The sequence below is a fragment of the Vicugna pacos genome, chromosome 29 (assembly GCF_048564905.1).
Source record: "Vicugna pacos chromosome 29, VicPac4, whole genome shotgun sequence".
In the NCBI taxonomy this organism is placed as follows: Eukaryota; Metazoa; Chordata; class Mammalia; order Artiodactyla; family Camelidae; genus Vicugna; species Vicugna pacos.
The window spans coordinates 20884682-20905679 of NC_133015.1; the positions used below are offsets into that span (position 1 = coordinate 20884682).

The 20998-nt window shown below is 36.9% G+C and overlaps 1 protein-coding gene and 1 long non-coding RNA gene across 3 annotated transcripts in view; one reads left to right on the top strand and one right to left on the bottom strand.

The window, feature by feature from the left end:
- RAB2A (RAB2A, member RAS oncogene family) overlaps positions 1-20998 on the bottom strand; it is a 61053-nt gene that overhangs the window by 22538 nt on the left and 17517 nt on the right. For both annotated transcript variants that reach the window (XM_072951920.1, XM_031692171.2), the window contains exons 3-5: positions 12597-12664; positions 3965-4047; positions 3427-3519 (exon numbers count right to left, since the gene is read on the bottom strand). In XM_072951920.1, coding sequence (XP_072808021.1) covers positions 3427-3519; positions 3965-4047; positions 12597-12664 — 244 coding nt within the window. The remainder of the gene's footprint in view (positions 1-3426; positions 3520-3964; positions 4048-12596; positions 12665-20998) is intronic.
- Positions 17537-20882, top strand: LOC140690165 (uncharacterized). Its single transcript, XR_012065339.1, has 2 exons — positions 17537-17638; positions 20714-20882. It is a non-coding gene; the product is annotated as an uncharacterized lncRNA (long non-coding RNA).

Sequence of the window (20998 nt, forward strand, 5' to 3'; positions counted from 1 at the left end):
CTCCTAGTTCCTTCCCTAAAATGTCTTTCCACAGCTACTGTATTCTAATGATAAGGGCCCCCCGTCTATAATCATCAGAAACACCTTCTGCATGACTATACTCTGCTCTTTCCACACCTTGGACTATGATCTCCCGGTGGGCATCAGTCACATGTGAGCCACCAGTAAGCTGCCGCCCACCTTGTTTCAGGCACACGGAAAACACTAGTAAGAGCAAAGTATGAAGATTCTCTTTATTCTTTTTATTTCATACGTCACCACCGAATGGTAGTAAGAATACTCCATGTTACAAAGACTAAAGCTTCTAACAGCTTTGATCTTAAAAGGATTCTGACATTTGTGGGGGGTTCTGGAACCAATCCCCAATGGTTGTGGAGGGATCACTATTTTTACAGCAAACTTCAATTAGAATAATATTTTAAAAAATTTGATCTATGCAGTGTAGTATTTGTTATACTGCTTTTATAGTTTTCTTGCAATATAACTGACATAAAAGAAACTACACATTTAATACAAAATTCGACAACTTTGACATATGTATAACAGTAAAGCCATCAGCCTCTCCAAAGTTCCCTCACACCTCACTGTAATCCATCCTTTCCTCCCCCAGTTCCCTATGCAACTAGTATCCGCTTTCTGTCATTATAGATTAGCCTGCATTTTCTAGGATTTTATGTAAATAGAATCACACAGTATGTCTTCTTTTTTGTCTGTTTCTTTTCCTCCCAGCATAATTATTTTGAGATGCATCCACTTTGTGGCATACATCAATAGCTCATTCCTCTTTACTGCTGAGTGGTATCCCATTATATGCCTGTGCCACAACTTATCCATTCACCTGTTCATTGAATTCTGGCTTGTTTCCAGGTTTGGGCTGCTGCAAACAAAGCCACTATGAATGTTCGTGTGTAATTTTTTGTGTAAAGCACATGTATCTTGGGTAAACACCTAGGAGTGAAACGGTTAGGTGGTATGGCAAATGTATGTTTATTCTCTTAAGAAACCACCAAATTGTTTCGCAAAATAGTTGGATTTATACATTCCCACCAGCAGTATTAGTTTCCATTCTTCCATATCCCTGCCAATACTTGGTAAATTAAACTTCTAATTTTAGCCATTTCAGTGACTGTGTAATGGTACAAATAAATATATCAATGAAGTTTTAGTCTGCATTTCCCCTATGATTAGTGGTGTAAAATATTTTCATTTGCTTACTTGCCATCCATGTATCTTTTTCATGAAATGCTGGTTCAGACCTTTTGCTCATTTTTTAAAAGTGGGTTGGGTTTTTATTAATGAATTTTTAAGATTCTTCATGTATTCTAGACACAAATCTTTTGCTGAATATGTTTTGCAAATATTTTCTCCTAGTCTGTAGCTTTCCTTTTCATGTTTGGAGCTGTCTTTTGAAGAGCAAAAGTTTTAAAATTTGTGAAGTGTAATTTATTGATATTCCCCCTATTTTATAGTTTTTTCTGTCCTATTTAAGAAATGTTTGACAAAACCAGAATCCCTAAGATTTTATATGCTTTCTTCTAGAATTTTTTTTTTTTTACTTTTAGTTCTTACATTTAGTCTGTAATTCATTTCCAGTTAATTTTTGTATAAGGTGTGAGGTAAGGTTAACTGTTTTGCATGTTGCTAGTCAATTGTTCCAGTACCATCTGACAAAAAGTTTACCCCTTCCACCACTGAACCTTGGTATCTTTGTCAAAAAATTAACTGACTATACACACATGGATCTACTTCTGAATTTCTTGCTTTGTTTCACTGATCGATGTCTGTCTATGCCAATATCAGACTGATTACAGTAGGTTTATAATAAATCTTGAAATCACTATTACTGAAACCAGTAAATCCTCCAATTTTGGTTATTTTATGACCTTTGCATTTTTATATAAATTTAAAATTAGCCTGTCAATTTCTACCTGCTTAAAAAAAGTCTAAAAAATTTTGATTGGGATTACAATGAATCTTTAGATCAATTCGGGAAGAACTGACATCTTAAAAATATTTTTCAACCCATAAATATGCTATATATCTCCATTTACTTAGGTTCTTTGGACTTAAAAGACTCTACAGATAAGAAAGTAGTCATCTAATATAGGAACTAAAGGAAGACCACGGTAACCACAGAACTGTGAGATCAAATGGCTGTGAAGGAATTGGTTTACTTATTTATTTACTGTTTAGGGATTATTTTTTATTGAAACATAACTGACATATAACATTGTGTAAATTTAAGGGGTATAATGTGTTGATTTTGAACACTTATATAACACAATATGATTACCACTGTAGCATTAGCTAGTACTTCCATTACATCATTTAATATTTCATTTTGTGGCGAGAACATTTAAGATTTAGTTTCTTAGTAACTTGAAGAATACAGTAGAGTCTTGTTAGCTGTAACCACAATGCCATCTCTAGAACTCACTTATCTTCTAACTGCAAGTTTGTGCTCCTTTAACCAATATCTCCCCAATCCATTTATTTATTTTTACAATATTCTATTGTTGTCCCTTTAATATCTGAAGGGTGTGCAGTAATGTCACTCTTTTATTCCCAAAATTGGTAATGTGTGTCTTCTTTTTTAATGATCTTCTCAAGAACTGGCTTTCAATTTTACTGGTTCTTTTTATTAACCTCCATTTTTGCTTACCTTGGGTTTAATTTGCTCTTACCTTTCTGGTTTTAATCTTAAGGTGAAAGCTTAGAAACGTTTGGAACATTTCCCTAATAAGAGTGTTCAGTGCTATAATCTCCCTCTAAGCACTACTTTAACTGCATTCTACAAGTTTTCAGATTGTGGAGATGGAAATTAACTTGTGAAAAGTAGGTAATAATGCAAATAATTCTTGTCCATAAAAATGCAGACTGAGCCCTGGTGGAATACAGTTATCATCCTGTGGACAATAAAGCCTTAGCAGTAGGTTTAAAAGCACTAATGTGATATCTACTAAACAATATTAGAAATGTTTCAGGAAATACACTCAATTAACCCATGCATTATATTGGTTCATACAACGCACATTAAGTCATGAAAAAGGGAAAAAAGTATTTTTCTGAGCTCTTCTGCACCGATCCTTTTTTCTACTGCCAAGTATTTTGGGTAATATTGAACAGTGGACTGGCCCCCAAACAGATCAGTGGGTTTTACTAATCAGATAAAACTCCTTAAGAATATTCTTTAAAGTACAGCTTTCAGCCCAAACTATTTCAAATAATAATAATTTCCAATAAAGTTTATTATCTATATTTTAAAAACCAAAATAAACATCTTAGTATTTTTAAAATTTTATAATTTAAGAAATCAATAACTTACACTTGGACAAATGTAACAAAATAAGCACTTTAACAATTACCACATAAACAGCTACCCAGTTTTCATCATTATGCAAAAAAGCTTTAAAAGAGTCTTTTTACCTTTTATTTCCAATAAGCATAATGACCATGTTCGAATTGGAATGCTGGCGGGCATCTTCTAACCAGGTTGTCAAGTGGTTGAACGTGTCTCTCCTAAACACAGATGATCATTTGATTACTATTTTCAAAGTATTTTCCCACAGTGGTGTACGATAAACAGTATAGATAATAAAAGATTAAAGATAACTATTTTTAGCCATATCAAATTATGTAATGAGAAACAGATTTCAAGCACAGTATCTGGAGTTAGAGCTCACTCTGATTATAGTTCAGCTCAGAAATTAAACATAACGTCACTTTAGGAACTTCCAGTGTATAAATATTATTACCAAATCGATCAACTTGGGGTGCTTATTCATATAAGAGAATAACTTGGTTACAGATTTCTACAGTAAAATTTAAATTTAACTTAAGGCACACAGGTTTTTAGGGTAAACAGCCAGGGCATAAAGGCAAAGTTATACTTTTATTACTGATAGCCATGTTTAGAAAAATGCTCTGCATTGACTACTGAACCAAAACGTTTCCAAGTTCTCACCTTGTAATATCATACACTAGCAAAGCCCCTGCTGCGCCTCTGTAATATGACCTTGTGATGGAACGAAAGGACTCTTGCCCTGCCTGTGAGGAGAGAAAAGGGTGAGAGTTTCCTTTAATACATTGTCCTCTATATTTTCTTGTTATTTATATGCAGAATATGGGCAGGTAGGGAATGAGTGCATAAAGGGAAAAAGGAAACCCGAACTTCACCAGTCTTAAGAAAAAGTCACATAACACCACTATTGCTCCAGTCAACCAGATGCACATCCCCCCACCCCACAACAAGACCTCTAAGACTTTTTTGGCAATCCCTGACAACCCAATTTACTGAATGGCTTCACAATACATGAATCATTATTAGAGCACAGAATGGACTCCTAGCAACTAAGCTCTGAAGACAAATTTGAAAGGAAGCAAATAACCCAGAGCCTCACATTTGAATTCAATAACCCACTCCCTGGGGCAGCTGTTGACACTAGAATAAATAAAGTCCATTGTAAATAAATGATGAATGACATCTTTACGCCCACCATCTGCTGGTGTAAAGGTTGTTGGAAGGCCAAGGATGCAGATTTTATCAGTTATATCATAAACTGCAGTGAGCTTTCAACAGTCATCAGATGGAATTCTTTGAGCAATCATTTTATTATGAAAAACAGAAAGCGGTTCTGAATTTAATTTATATAATTTTTTTCTCTACACATAATCAATTTTCTCTGTATTTGATATATAATGCTTGTCAAAGGCAACAGGACGTAAAAGTCATCTTTATATCCACTTGTGAAAACAGACTTCAAAGATTATGCAAAATTAGTTAACTTCTTCTATGAATGGCACTAACGTTCTGTATTTTAAGAAAAGCTGGTGTGGGATATGCTCATCGCTTCTGAGACAATTCTTCTCAAAAATACTTTTTCATTTTTAATTACTTCTTTTCTACCTTTGATAAAAAATAAGCATGTAAATTAAGTAAACATAAAGCCAGTTTTCACAATTTTTGTGTTCAAATCTACTAATTCCTGGAAAAATATTCATGTCTGCATATTCCAGGTTCTGATCTTCCAGTGCAAATATTAAGCCCTCCCTGCCCTCAGAACGCACACAGACTGCTCAGGTTCTGCCCTGTTCTAACACTCGACACCGCAATCCCTTGCTTTTGCTGGCCCTCCCACTGCACTCCCTCCCTTCCATGCCCCCCACTGCCAGTGCCTAGCATTGAGTCTGGCACACAGCAGGAATGTGGAGAAAGCCTGTTGAGTGAAAGAATAAATTCTAATGTCTCAGTCAAATGCACAGAATGGTCTTTACTCCATTCTACCTAAATGAGTGGACATCAGTAAGTCCCGACATAACTAAGGTTCAGTGAAAATAACTGCTATGTGGAAACTAAAGATCAGACCCTCTTCTGGTAACTCAAAAGCAATTCTGGCACTTAGAGTAACGTCTTATGATAAATCAGATACTGAGAAAGCCACCACATAAAAGGGCTGTTAAAAATAGCTAATTTATTTTACACAGTTTGAGCTTAAAACATTAAATGATACTAGCTGGAAGCATGAAATTAATTACTTTTATATAATTCACTGAGACATCTTTCAAAAAAAAGCTTTTCAAATCCAAGTTCAAAATGCAAGCATTATGGGAATTTCTTCTTTAACTGCTCAGTATGGGAAAACCAAGGACTAGATATTAAGAGATCACTGTGAATTACACACACCAAGGAAGAATTACGTGGTAAATAATACAAAAAAGATAAATATTTTATTAGTTCAAAATGAAAATCAGGTTTAGAGCTCTTGTGTCTCCCAAACCTAAATAATGAGCAAAGGCAAAAATTCCTTAAAACAATCTTGGCGGCTCCTGCTGTGAGATGAGTTAAAACGAACACAGCAGACCTCTGAACATCAAGGGTTTGAACTGTGTGGGTACATTATATGTGGACTTTTTCTAATGGCAAATAATAAAGTACTACATAACCTGCAGTTGGCTGAATCCATAGATGTGAAAGAACCGTGGATACGGAGGAACCACAGATTCGAAGGGCCAACTACAGATTATATCCAGATTTTTGACTGCGTGGAGAGTTGGCAGCCCTAACCCCCATGCTGTTCAAGGGTTAACTGTGCACTGCTACAGATCTTACAGAAGAACATCACTGTAAGGTCTAAAACTTCAGTGTTCATAGTCCAGACAAGACATAGTAAAAGGGAAAAAAAATTTAGGAGAAGCACACATTTACATACCATTCCCATTCCTCCTGAGTTGTTTTACAAAGAAAAAACATTCTATAATATGGAAATAATGTATGTAATGTATCACTTTATACTGAATCCACTGAATCTGGATTTTGTCCATCATTACAAAATCAAATAAAAACTCAAGTCAATAAAAATGACACATTCCAACCGAGGACTATGAATGTAGCTGTGCTTCTTAAAATCTTTAATTTCTTTATAATAAATGAAGATCAGTAATCAGAATAGTTTCCAAATTCTTGAGACCTGACTTGTAGGAACGACCCCTCACCCTTTAGCCTAGTCTCTTGGCTAAAGACACTGGATGCCTTGAAATAAATCTCTCCCCAAAAAGTGTTTTATTTTGGCTTCTCCAACTATGAACAGACTGTTAGACAACAACTAACTGCATAAAGCTAGCCCAATGACCAATTTTCCTGATCATATTAACGCAAAGTAATCTAGTTCCTTAAAAGTACTTTAATATAAACCTGTCCGGACTGTGACTCACCGATACTGTTTTAAGTGAAAAAGAATGCCAACGTAGGACATGTAGTTTTTGATTCTCTCCAGTAAAAGATGGTGGCTTAAAGAGATTTTAGAAGCTTGAAATTGAACACGATATAGAATTCTCTGTAGTGAGGGACTCCTAATAGCAGCTAAAGGTGTAAAGGAAAACGCATTTAATGAAACCACAACTGGCTAAGTGAACAGCACTAGGAAACCTGGCTGGGGTGGCAGAGTGGACCATCAGCTTAACTCAGAATATAGCTGTTTGATTTCTGGGAAAAAAAACCCAACAAGATACCAGGTGTACAAACACCAGAGCAAGTCAGCCTCGAGAGCTAACAGGTACGCTCACTTTTGGTGATGCTTACCACTAATATCACAGTCATAGAACATCTGTGAAAAAGAAGTCTTACAGTCCTTCATTTTCCACTTGAGGGTTGTTAATCAAATAAATCTGATTATTTGCCCCATACCTTTAAAATTTACCTCCAAACGCCAGATAAAGATTCCCCCAAACTGGCTTCTCCATGCGCCTGAGTCTCTGTTGGTAACGATTTTTGTAGTAAACAGTCTGGCAACTTAACTCCTCTTCCTCTCCTGTTACCTCCATAATGTACAATGATTTTTTTCGCTGTTTTCTTTATGGGGGGAGGTAATTGGGTTTATTTATTTATACTTGGAGGAGGTACTGGGGATTGAAGCCAGGACCTCGTGCCTGCTAAGCATGCACTCTACCGCTTGAGCTATAGTCCCTCCACCCATAATATACAACTTTTCACACATCAAGGTATTGCTCAAAAATCTCTACCCTGAACATAAGGCTCTTGGGCATCTCATCTCTAGAATTTTACATTATTATTCAATAAAAGTCTTATTCATACAGCCACTTCTTTCTACTGGTATTCTGCCAATATTCTGAATATTCCTGCTTTTGTGCCTCTGTTTGTCTTTCTCCTGAAAAAACGATTTTCTCCTCCCTCTACCTATCCAATTTCTATTCACTTTGAGGACCAGTTCAAGCTCCCTAATCCTCTCACGAAGCTGGGAAGCTTGTCTACCACGGCCTTTACTTACCCCTTTCTCCTCACAAATCCAAAAGCAATTTCGTGTGATCATTTGGTTCTAATACTATTGATTAGATAAAATGAACACACTGCTCAAATGCTTATCTTTTTTCTTCTTTAGTTCTTGAGGGATAGCCTAACTCAGGATACTGAAGTGTGTTTATAGAAGGCACTCAAATTTTATGTTATCTTGATTGATTCCAAAGAGCCAGTAAAGTTAGAAAATTAAGATTTCTGAAAATCAATATTACAGTAATACCTTTTACTTTCATTGTTAGTTATTTATCTAACAACTCCAGCTACACAGACCTGGCCAAGAGCCAGAAAGAAAAAAAAGGATTTCTAGGTAGCCAAATAAGTTGTCCACGCCCAAGCATGGAATCTCAGGTACTTTCTTAAGCAGACTCACCTTAAAAATCAAGATCTAATTGACATGACATTGTAAACTGACTATACGATTAAAATCTAGGTCTGTGATCGAGGAACTGCTTTGGTTGAGGAAAAAGACTGAAATCTATACGTATGAACAAGACTTCTGGTTTGGACAACAGTAAGATTAGTAAGAATCAAAGTAATTTTTAGGCTGCCTCAGTGTCTACATAGCAAAGATGGAGAAAAAGTCAACCTGGACTATTTAATTTTAGGTCCTTTAAGGGAGTCTCATATGAAAACTAAGGTAGTTCCTGTAAGAGAAATAAAGGTTGTAAGTATCTAGGAAGAAGAGCAGATGCTGAATGCTTTAACAAATGTAGTCTGAAAAAAAGACTGAGAAGATGTAACTGCCGACTTCAGATTCTTTTAACACTGCCATGTAAGAGAAGCTGGAGACCACAGGTGGGAGGTAAACATTATGTGGAACGGCACGTCTAAGATAGTTTCTTGTCCCTGTGGTTGTTCAAGAAAATGCTGATGAAGGATCAATGGTGAAACAGCTGGACCTCCAAAAGCCTCTCAGCACCTGGGGTTGGGGGACGGGGCGAGAGGAGTGGCAGAGGTGGGCCTGCTTCCCGGGGCTGGACTCCAGGCCCCTTCTCTAGCCTCCCTGAATTCTGGCCATCCATACTCACCACTCCATTGAGACAACAAAAAATTCTCATTTTGGGGGTAAGAAGTTGGATATAAACTGACACATTTTACAAAGGACCAAAAAAAAAAAAAACAGCCTGTGATTTGCTGAAAGGTACTTTTAGCATATAGTTTTCCCATGATTTTTTATGTAGTTCCACTAACTCTTATTTGATGGGAGAAATATTTGTCAATCTAGTAACATTTTCAGGGAAGCTGAACATATACATGGACTTAAAACATCCATACTACAACTTTTGGGGAGAATAAAATTTACTTGGATATGGTGGGAAGGCAACCGAAAAAGTAACAAAAAGCAAAAGACAAGCTAGAAAAGGTAAGCAAAGGCGGGATGAGGGTCTTATGGGTGAGAATGGAACTGGGTACAAGTTAAGTCTGTCCTAGGACTTACCCTGACAGATAACAAGAAAATCAAACATCTGATGTCTCACAGAAGTCACACAGGGCTGGGGGAAAGTGCCTTACGGGGCGTACTGGTAACTGTTACCACTGCTTCCAGCAAGGCCTCCAGGGAGTACCTACTGGCAGCTATTCTTACTATTTTCGAAAGAAAGTAAAATTTTGTGGAGGTGGAAATTTTGCAAGAAACCCCTTTTTTCTTTTTCTTTTTCTTGTAAATGGAAATGGATATATAATGGGTGACAAACACCCTAAGATACTGAGACTCAGTCACTGGGAACAAAAATTCATTTCCTTAAGGCTCATAAAAAAACCGTAACATTTGGCAAACTTTTCCCTGAAGGACTCCAGAAGGGTTCTGTAGATATCCTGGGCCAGGAATAGCCATGACCCATGCTACTAAAAATGTAGCTTGCTATACAAATGTATAGGCACACTGCAATACATTAACACCACATGGAGAACGGTGTTCCACCCAGATATAAACTAAGTGTGGGACCAACCTTAAGGTGTGTCAGGTAATGTCTATGAAAGAGTTTTGGAAATTAAGTATAAAAGTTAAGAAGAAGAAAACCAATGATGATAAGAGGAAAAACTATAAGGTAGAGACTCAAGAAACTACTTTCAAAAGTAACAAGTGAAAAGTTTTTGCACAGTCCTTAAAATCTGGAGGCCAGTGGTTCCTAGCACCCTCCACATGGAAGCCCTGGGATTCTTTTTTGGGGTCATGATGTCTTCAAAGGCACCAGTCTCTCCATTAGATACAGAGGAAAGAAAACCACCCTCTGCCTTTCTAGAGGAAGTGTGAACAAGCGGTTTTTCTTTTTTCTATTTCCCTTTCATACTGTCCAGCATAACTAATTACTATAGATTTCTTCTGAAAGATCACTCAATGTAAAACAATTAACTCATAAGCTAAGGAAACTAAAACGTTCTCATCAAAGGCAGGCATGACTAGTAAACCCAGGACACAAACAACTAGGGAATCAACGATTTGTTCAAGTTTCAAAAATTTAGGCTGGGGGAGATTATTTAAGAGAACACATTGAGGATAGAAAAAAATTGAATAAACAAAATAAACTACAGTTAGGTGGTCTGTGCATAAAACATCACATACTTTTTGTTACTATATTAATCTTTCCTTTTGAAATCATGTACTTCAGGAGATGGTATCTCTTGAACACATCCACATCTTCATCCTACAAGCTGCTTAGACAGTATGAGATGCTTTACTCATTCATTCAATAAAATTTACTAATCAATGTATCAGCCACTAAACAAGGATATAAACAAGGTACAAAGCTTAAGACACAGATGGTCATTTCCCTCATGATGCTTATTCTGAGGGTAAACGTGAACAAAAAAACTGTGATAACAATGGGTAAGAGCTATAAAAGAAATATGCATAAAATATTATGGGGAGAATCAGCTATCCCCCTGAGGGGTCAGGAAGGCTCCTCGAGAGCTGCCCTCTGAGATGATGTTAAATGGAAAAGGGTGAAAAAGTACTTTAGGGAAAGCAAGTATTTATGCAAAGCACAAAGTATGAAAACTATTCATTAAAGAAGAGCAAGCAGTTTGGGTCACACTACACTGAAGGCTGTGTGCTGGACAAGTTTATTAGCTAAGAAAGCAACCTGGTTTATGTAGAACAATCACTTTTGAAAAAGAAGAGAAACTTTTAATATAGAAGTAGAAAACACTTCTTTTTGGCTGGACAGCATTCGTTTTACATCTCTAGGAAAGAAGGGACTATGCATATTTTATTTCTCTCCTTTCTGTGTAGTTCTGAAATCACATTGCCCAAGAGAATATAAATCCAGAAGTTATGAACTGTTACAGGCTTGGGGGGAAAACACTAACAAATCGTAAAAGCATAAATCTTCACTGAAAAAGAAGAAATAAGAAAGCATAATAACATAAAGTCCAATGTATAACCCTGGGACACAGCAAGGTAGAGATGAGGGTTTTCCGTTTCAGGGATGACTCTGTGACACAGAGGAAGTATCAGGAAACCCAGGTCTCACGACAGCTTTCAGAAACTTAGTGGTCTTCCTGGGAACCCAGCCTGTGAGACTGAATATTCTTCAAGGTCCCTTCCTTCAATGGCTATTACTGGTGATGACTATAAAATTCCACATATTTTATATTTCATTGACTAGTTTAGTGGTGTGTTCTTCGTCATAACAGGAGATCTTTTTGATGTTCCTCAAAGGGGGTTCTTGAAGCATTAAGTCCTAATCGCCTTAAGGCAGTGGTGCTCAAAGTGTGGTCCCCGGCCCTCCGGGCGTCCCCGAGACACCTTGTGGGCCCAGGAGGTCCTCCATTTCTCAACTACCTATTTGTGTGAGGTTTTATTTTCTTCATGCACTTTAACTAAATAACACACCTAATACTCATGCAGAGGCAGATATGAGAACCCAGCTTCTACTAAGCAGAGAGTAAAAGAGATTTTTCAAAATCTAACAAAACGACACTCTCCATACTGGAAAAATGTAGTTTTTTGTTTTGGAAAAACAGTTAATTCCCATAAAAGCTGCATTTTTTTTATCCTAACACATATGAGTTTATTATGTTTATTTTACAATGAATTAATAATTGATGATTTAATAAGTTTCTCAGTTTTAATTTCTAATATGGCAAATATCAGTAGCTATAAACCACATAAGCAAAGGTTCTTTGAGGTCTCCACTAATTTCTAAAAGTATAAAGGAATCCTGAGACCAAAAAGTTTGGGAACCGCTACCTTAGAGCATTCATGGTATATAATAAAGTAATTTCTCTTTTATGCAACTAGGATGGGGAAATAAAGACAACAGTCATTCAAATCATGTTCTGTGGTTCAGATGAGAAACTGCCATTAAAAACTATGTAACATGACATGTAATAAGCACTCAATGAATGTAAATGACAGAATGAGGGGTGAGAGCAAGGTAGCTTCAAATGGTTAGAACCAAGTCATATTTTTAAAATAAATTAATAAACTGATTAAGTGACTCTATGGTACTGACATTCATATTTACTTCATACGTGTACTTTAGACAAACTGCTTGTTTTTCTTAAAAACAGTTTCTAGAGCATTTCTGTCTAGACCACATAACCAGAGCATTCGCTTAAAAACGTTCACCAACAACTGCCCCTGGGGTATGCCTGCTGAAACACCGCATAATGAAAATCAGTCTTTTCTGGTACCACATTTTACCTCACGGCTGCAGGAGCATTGGTGTCTAACAAACCATTAACAGGCATAAAATAACATTAAAACAAAACAAACATACAATGTACTTTTGTAAAACAACTTTATTGAGGTCATACAATATAGTTTTGCTGTACTTACTGTATCCCATATCTGAAGTTTTATCTGTTTCCCATCGATAGTTATCATTCGAGCACCGAACTCCACACCTGAAAAGAGAAAATGTTTTGTTACACAAGCTAGTGGGAATATATTTCACATTTATAGATTTTTTTTAAAAAAGGGTGTCTATTTCTAGGACATGCTATGCCAAGTGATAGATACAGATTAACAAATACAGCTCCTATCCTTAGAAAACATGTAACCCAAGGGAGAGGTGCTAATTAAGACATGAGCTAAGGATATAACTGAACACTTAGATATTTGAGTCTAGTAGAGGCAAGAAACCAACTGTGGTCTTCATATTTCAGAAGCTCAGTAATATTAAAAAAAAAAACAAAAACCCAACTAGAAATGAAATTCAAGAACCATAATTATTAGTCACAAAAATTAAAATTTCTTAAAAACCATTAATGTGGTATAAATATCACTAAAACAGATAGATGAATTTCAACATCATAGTTTTGGTCCCCAGCATGAGTTATCAAGTAGGAAAGAAATCTCCAAATCACCCACTAGAGATAACCACTGTTTAAACATATCTTCAGACATTGCTCCATGAATAAATACACATAGAAGTACATAATTTTATATAAATGGGAGCACATAAATGCTGTTCTGCAGTCCGCTTTTCAGTCAATGTCAAACATTATTCCATGCCACAAATATCTTTATCAATCAATAAATGTGTAAAACTACAGCATTATTCGTGATGGCTGTGTAATATTCCTCTGTGGGTGTGCATGTATATATATATACACGTTTTATTAAGTTGGTACTCTATTGCTACAATTTTTGGTTGTTTACAAATTTTCACTAAGTAGTTAATGCTAAAATGAACCTTCTGCATACATTTTTCAATTTATGATTAAGACTTTCAGCAAATTATAGGAAATAGGATTGCAGGTTAAAGGGAATATAAACTTTACACTTATAAGTTTACTACTTTGGCCTTTTCCCTTACATTTATCATATCTTTTGAAAGTATTCGTTCAATAATCAAAATGGGAGGAGAAAAAGACGGGATAATTTCAGAACAGCAAATAGCTGTGAAGGAGACTCTGCAAGGAGTCTATCACTTATGTTCCACCAAGTCACTACTGCTTGGAGTGTGTTCTGTCAGTATTTCGATCAGAGTCAGGGTGAAGGGAAGACACACATGGTCCCCAGAAACCAGATGTCATCTTGGCAGAAAAACAGCTTTTAGTTGCCCAGGGAAGGGCTTACTGCCCAGTGCCAGAATTCCATTTCAGCATCTCCTATAATTCCCCCAACTGTGATGAGAGAGTGAGATAGGAAGGTAATCTGTTCTCCCAGTATATGTAACTTCATGGAGTTTTTACTCTATATTTTAATACTTATTCCATCCCAGAGGCACAGTCAATACAAAGCAACTATTGGTATGTTTCTCAGATGCAGACATACAGGAAAGCTAAAGAAGAGAGACTCTGGAGGTTAGGATGCACTAGAAGGAGAAATGCAAAATTGTAAAATTATGCCATATAAAACCATCACAGTGTACACAGCTGTCTATCTATCTACATACATGCATCTATATTCTGTGCCATGGGGGTGGGGAGGCACACAAAGCAACCATCCACCGGCTTCCTATTAGTGACATGAAAATAAGAGTAGTTGAGAAAAGAAACCAGTGGCTGAGTAAGGTACAAATGTTCTCTGAAATATCCAGTATTTAAAAGGAATGTTCTAAAGTACAAAATTCTACATATTAGCAAGATACTTGACAAAATGGAAGCCTTTTCATGAATCTATTATTTATAGCCACAGAGAGAAATCCTATTTTTCCTTCCATTGTCATGGAGGGGCTTTTAACCACAATCCAGAAACATCTGCATTGCTCAATAGGATTCAAGATTCCTTCAATTCAATGCATAATGTCAAATTTGCCAAAAAACGACTGCAAATCAGAAACAGACCCTTGACTGATACTAAGGGTGGGCAGACAAGGCAAGCAAGGGCGAGCAGATGCTCCTTCTCTGGAAACAACATCTTGAGCACAGGGATAAAGACACTGAAACTGACTGGCAACCATTCCATCCTCTGCAGCAGGATAGCTGTTATGGTTCCTGCTTCCTGGCCTCTTAAGATGGCTTCGTCCCTGCCCATTCCCAAGTCCAAGTCTCCACCCTCCTGTGGGTACTTTATACAATTCTAGATATTCTAATATATTGCCTTTGCTTAACTTAAGCCATGATTGAGTTTTGCTATTTTTATCTCTTTACTCAAAGTACATAGAGATTACTGAAGCTTAAAATGTCTTTAAACAAAGATTCTGCGTCTAAAAATATATCCAATTTTAAAGACATGTTATATTAAAATCAGGATTGTTTCTAAAGCAGGGAAATACAAGAATGCTGTTTCAGCTTCACTTATTTTTATTTTTTAATAGGTTCACTTATTAACAGGGTGAAGACAGAGTAAAAAACAAGAGGCCAAGAAACTAGTTAAATAGCTACTGTGTTATCCAAGAATGAGATAAAGAATGACGGAAGGAAGATAAAGAATGATACACATCTCAAAAGAAAAAATTGACAAGCACAGTTGACTACTGAGAAACTATGATTTCTGTTTTCCTACCAAATGAAACAAAAACAAAGAATTCAATTTCAGCTTCAGAAACATAACTCTTTCCAATTTACCTTTTCAGAGCTGGATTCAGGGCAGGTTTTACCTTGGTACTCTATGTGGCAAAAGAAAACACTGAAACTTCAAGAGTCCTGGAAGTCTCGGAAACAAACAAAACCCCAAAATCTTATTTCTCTTCTGGACTGTTAAAAATTTTAAATCTTTTCCCTTAAATATATGCATGCTTGAGAATCTCATTTAGAAAGGTTCCTTATCTTTTTTTAAAAAATGGGATAAAACATCATGCCCTGTGTCCTTGAGGCTCTTCCCAGATACATTTTCAAGTAACAGCCAATTTGGCTGACAGAGAAATTGTCTTTGGAGCCAAAGGCCAGGACTCACTTACCCGACATTGTCAGGGAGTGATGCTTTTTTTTTCCAGATATGTTATTCTCTTCCCAGGACAAAATACTCAGAAGGTAAATACATACTTTCTAATTACCTCTAGATCATTACCATCCTTGCATAGTAAGTACTTGCATCATTACATAGTAACCACTTATTGAGCATTCAATAATCGATACCTGCTAACTGTGTGACCCTGAGCAAGTCATTAAATCTCTTCCGTGCTTTAATTTTTCTTATCTGCAAATGGTATCCAATAAGATTTCTTTTTCATGATTAAAAGGGTTATTACATACAAAATAAGTGCCTGGCAGACAGTAAATATTATTATTTTATATTGCACACCTGAGTTTCTAAGCCACCACTAACATAACTAATGATGACAGCCTCAGTGAAGAGGGCCACCTGCCAGGCCAGGGGACTGAGGAGATGCAGAGGCAGAGTGAGGCTCCGTCCCCAGGCGGAGCTGCCAAAGCAGAGAGCAGAGTTGGGGGTCAAGCAGTTGGGCTGAGCCTTCGCAGACCAGCCTGAGAAAAAACAAACCTGCTCCTGGAACTTAGACACTGCAAAGTCAAAACAGAGCCTTGTGGGGAGAAGGCTTGATTTCCCTAATTCTAGAAACAAAGGGAAAGCTAGATATAAAAAAGCAATTTCCTTACTTTTCTATGAAAAATAAACAGGAAAAGTCATACTTAAAGGTAAAACACTAGAGGAATTCAAGTTACACTGACAAAAAGATTACAGTGTGCTCAGCTTGTAAATTACTCCAGAGATCTTGGTCATAAACGACAAAAACAAACTAAAAGGTATATAGGTATTAGCTAAGAAAAATTTATGTCTTACAGATAAGACCAAACTGTCTACTTACAACATGCAAAATAATTAATTTAACAATAGTAATGGTGAAAAAAAGTTAACTGACAATAGCAACAAAATCTATAAACAAACTTAAAACCACAAGGCCTGTACGAAGAAAACTGTAAAACTTTGCTGAAGAGTATTTAAAAAGTTGGAATAAATGAAAACATATATTATGTGTACAAATAATCTTAATACAATAAAAACATTAACTGCCTTCAAATTAACCTACAAACTTAATACATTTCTTACCAAATTTTAAAAGCCTCACTGAAAAATTTTCAATTTGGCAAACTGAGACTAAAGTTCATCTGGAAAGACAAATATACAAGAATAATCAAAAAAACTCAGAAAAAGAAAAATGCCAATCATATATTAAGTATACTAAAAGTTACTACAAATACTGCAGTGTGATACTACCTCACGCAATAGAAGAAGAACAAAAAACATGAATGGAATAGATTTGAGGTTCCCCAAACAGGCTCACTCACACAGAGATTTAGCATATGACAAAAGTGATGGTTCAAATAGGACAGGAAGAATGGCTTATTTAATTAACGCCTTGGGGCTACAAGTTAAAAAGGGATTAAATAAAATCACATACAGAACCATAAACCAGATGGAGTACAAATTTACTGCATTAGAAGAACATCTGAAAGAATATGTATGTAATTTTTGCACTGAGGTGCCTTCCTTAGTAAGATCTGAAAGCCATAAAGAAAAGCATCAATGGATTTGATTAAAGATAACCAGCAGTAGAAGGGGCGAAGATACAAACAGGTAATTAAAAGGAAGACATAGAAGTGTTTCTTAAACATATAAAGAATGCTCAGGCTCACTTAAAATTAAGGAACTGAAAAGTAAAATAACCACTTTCCCCACTCCAAGGCACAAGTACTTAAAAACATCAATGAGATGTAGTGGAGGCAAGGGTGAGGAGAAACAGGTACTTCAGTACATCAGTGGAGGAATCACAAATTAGAACAGCTTTATACGTGTGTTTATGATGTATTTAAAAACTCTAGAAGGCGACACACATACCAAATTCTTCATAGTGGTTGCTGGAGGGCAAAGGCAAGTCAAAATCAGGAATACAGTCTTTGTGAGAGCTCAATTAGATGTTCACAAGAGGTCTTTAAAGCCATCTTTCGAGTTCTCGGCAGTGATAATTCTAGGTAACTATCAAAGAATTGAACCCCAGATAAATGAGGCATATTTTAAACATATCCTGTCGAGAGCCTGATAGGGGAAATGATGCTTTAGTTTTACCACCTTCTCCCAAAAGTATACTTTCACTCCCAGTAGTCACTTCGTATAGGTTGACTGGCTTAAGGAAGTGACGGAGAGAGTAGCTAGGTGGAATGAACATATAAATGGTGAGTCTCTAGACCAGTATTTACCAAACTGTCCCTTAGCAGGTAGTAAAATAAATGTAGTGGGAATTAGTGGGCTATAATTACAATTATTTGTAAACAACATAATTGAACAGCATTAAAGGACTGCATGCATTAAGCACTATAATGTTAAAAGTTACTCAAGGGAGCTTTCCCCAAATTGATAGTGTATTAATTAACTACCAAATATTGATGGAGTATGTACCAGGTACTGGAGACATAGCAATGAACGAAACAGACAAGTCTGCTGTCATGGACTTGACTTTATATGGTGGGAGACAACGTTCACTTATATTTAACTGTATGACAAGTTAAGGAGACAAACAGATCTAGGTGACAGGATGGGCAGGGAGGGGTGTGTGCAGAGATGTATATTTGTGAAGATGGGAAGGAAAACAGTCAGGAGGTATCTTGGACATGCTAAGCTTGAGATGCCTATTAGACACCCAAGAGAGGAGATTTCAGAATCAAAGTTCGATAAGGAGGGAAGTAAGAGAGCACGAGAGTAAAAAGATGGCAGCTCAATGAATTACACATCTGATAGGGTAAATAAATTGTTAGGAACCAGAGAGTGTGAACTGAAAAGATGGGATGGATAGTCAGACAGCCAGACGCATGAAACTGAGATTCTGGAGTGGTTCCAGATACTGGCAATGACAGGGTCCTGGTGTGACTAGGGGAGCGAGGAGCTGAGGTAGAGAGGAAGCAAGATCGCAGGAGGAGAGGAGGTTAAGGAACTGAGAGGCCAGGCTATGTGTGCATGAGGTCAACAACAGGAAACCTATTTCCAGCTGGGTAATCACTATGCAAAAGCCACTGCTCCAATGCTTCCGAAATGTTAATGTTCATACGAACCACTTGGAGACCCTGTTCAAACGCAGAATCTGACTCGGGAGATTCTTTAACAAGCTCCCACCCGATCCTGATGCTGCTGGCCTGGCGCCATAGCCCTCGAACCATCCTTTGGGTGGCGAGGCTCTAGTCTGGATCTCCGATGTAACTGTATCCAGGAAGCTATTTATAAACTGCTTCTTTGCTTCACAGCATAACAATTCTCAGAGATAGTAGGCAAAGGGTGGAATATTTTACAGTCTTTCCTTGTCTTTTATTTCCTCTTTTCTATCATTTAATACTTCTTAGTCATGACCCAATCTTAACCTTCTCACTATCCTCTATTTATCAAGCAAAGGTAAGTATGCAGCAGAGTCAAGATACTGCCTTATGCCTGTTTTAACAACCAGTCTAATGTTCTTTTAGAAAGTATGTGCTAATGATTTTCTAAATTGTCTTTACATCAGAAAAATAAATTCTTGTGATGGGTGTCATAAGGTATAGGAGTCAGAGTCCAGTCAGAAAACAGAAACTAGATCTGAGTATTCAAAACAAGAGGAGATTTAACATAGGGCACTGGTTATGTTTAAGAAAGGGCTGAGAAGCCCAAGGAGGAATGAGATGGTAAAGCAATCCAGAGGTTAGCAACAGTAGGAAGCTGCGTCCCTCCCAAGGCTGGGGCGGTGGCACAGGGAGAGAAGGCAGGGTTTCCAGAGCCCAGGAGCGAGACCACCAGTGGGCCTGCTGGGCAGGGGCTGTGGTGAAAGCCATGGAGGGGACACACAGTTCACCCTGGCAGACAGAGAAGACCCTCGGCTTCTCTTTGCTTTCAGTCTTCTACCTCCTGGTGTCCCCAGCGAACCCAGAAGGAAGCCAGCTGGTACAGTCACATGAGTTACAGTCTTCTAAATTCTCTCCCTGGGCCACTCCCTTCTATCTTTCCACAAAAGAGCCCGGGCCAACTTCCGACAGGAGGCTCAGGACATCTTCCCCGTCAGGTTCGCCGTAACTACTCAGAAATTTAAACGAGACACTTTTGTGTAGTACCCTAGACAGAAAACAATTGTTTGACAGTTGTCTCAGGGCTGTCACGCCTAACAGGTGGCCTCCAAGGTTCAGATCTACTGAGCAAAGAGCAGATCCTACACAAAAATGAACTCACCAAAGTTAAACTACATCATGAGGACCAGCATAAATGAGTAGTACCTGTTTTACACATTAATACCATATATAATTAAAACTATCAAAATTAAAATGAAAGCTTTATATTCTTATTGACAGTAATGAGGAAGGACAGATTTTAGTATATTCACAAAGTACATGTGACTTGGTTGAAAACTATTAACTGAGCTAATAATTTGATTCATAAACTCTATCTTTCACTGAATTTGACACAACATTGTAAAATGATTATAAATCAATAAAAAATGTTAAAAAAAATAAACTCTATCTTTGATTTGGTATTTTAAAAATACATAGGACGTGAAAATCAACTTGTTACTAATAGTAAGTGAATGATACCTATATAAAGTAAGCAGTCACTGGCTGAAAAGATACATGAAGCTATCAGCTGTAAAGACGAACTAGATTTCCAACTACCTTATTTCTTCATGGTTGACCAGTTTCTAGTTGTTAATGGCTACAGCCACAGAAGAATAATCTAGATTCTTTAGCTTTCAGGGTATAAATAAAATTTTTTTTAAACAAGTAAGTATCTTGAAATGGTATGCTTACTTGAGATTTTTAGTTTTTCTCTTACTTTAATTTGATACCTTTGTGTATCAGTGAATAAATAACAGCTAGTATTTGTCGATTACTCCATACTAGTAACTGTCTCATTTGGTCTTCCCAATTGAGGAAGCTAAAAAATGCCTGATGGTAGTCTTTCTGGATTAGTAATTACCGGTAAGCCTAGAGCACTTAACTGTGTAGCCAGTCACTGTTCCAGCGCTTCACATTTACTAACTCATTTACTGCTTATAATAATTTTGTGAGATTGGTATTATTATTTTTCTCATTTTACAGATAAAGAAACTGAGGCACAGAGTGGGAAAGTGGCTGCCCAGCAGATGAATGACAGAGCCCTGATCCGAACGCTGACAAACTGGTCCACACTCTCTGCGCTTACCTTTCCCTATGACATGTTGTCTCTCAATCATTTGTTTCATCATTAATACAGTCAAAATCCTACGTACTAATGTCTTGCGGCAATTCCAATCACTTTCACAAAGTGGGTAATACTGTTTTTACCACACATACTTACGTTTTTAAAAAGTGATGGAGACTAAATTCTGTATAGCAACAAATCTC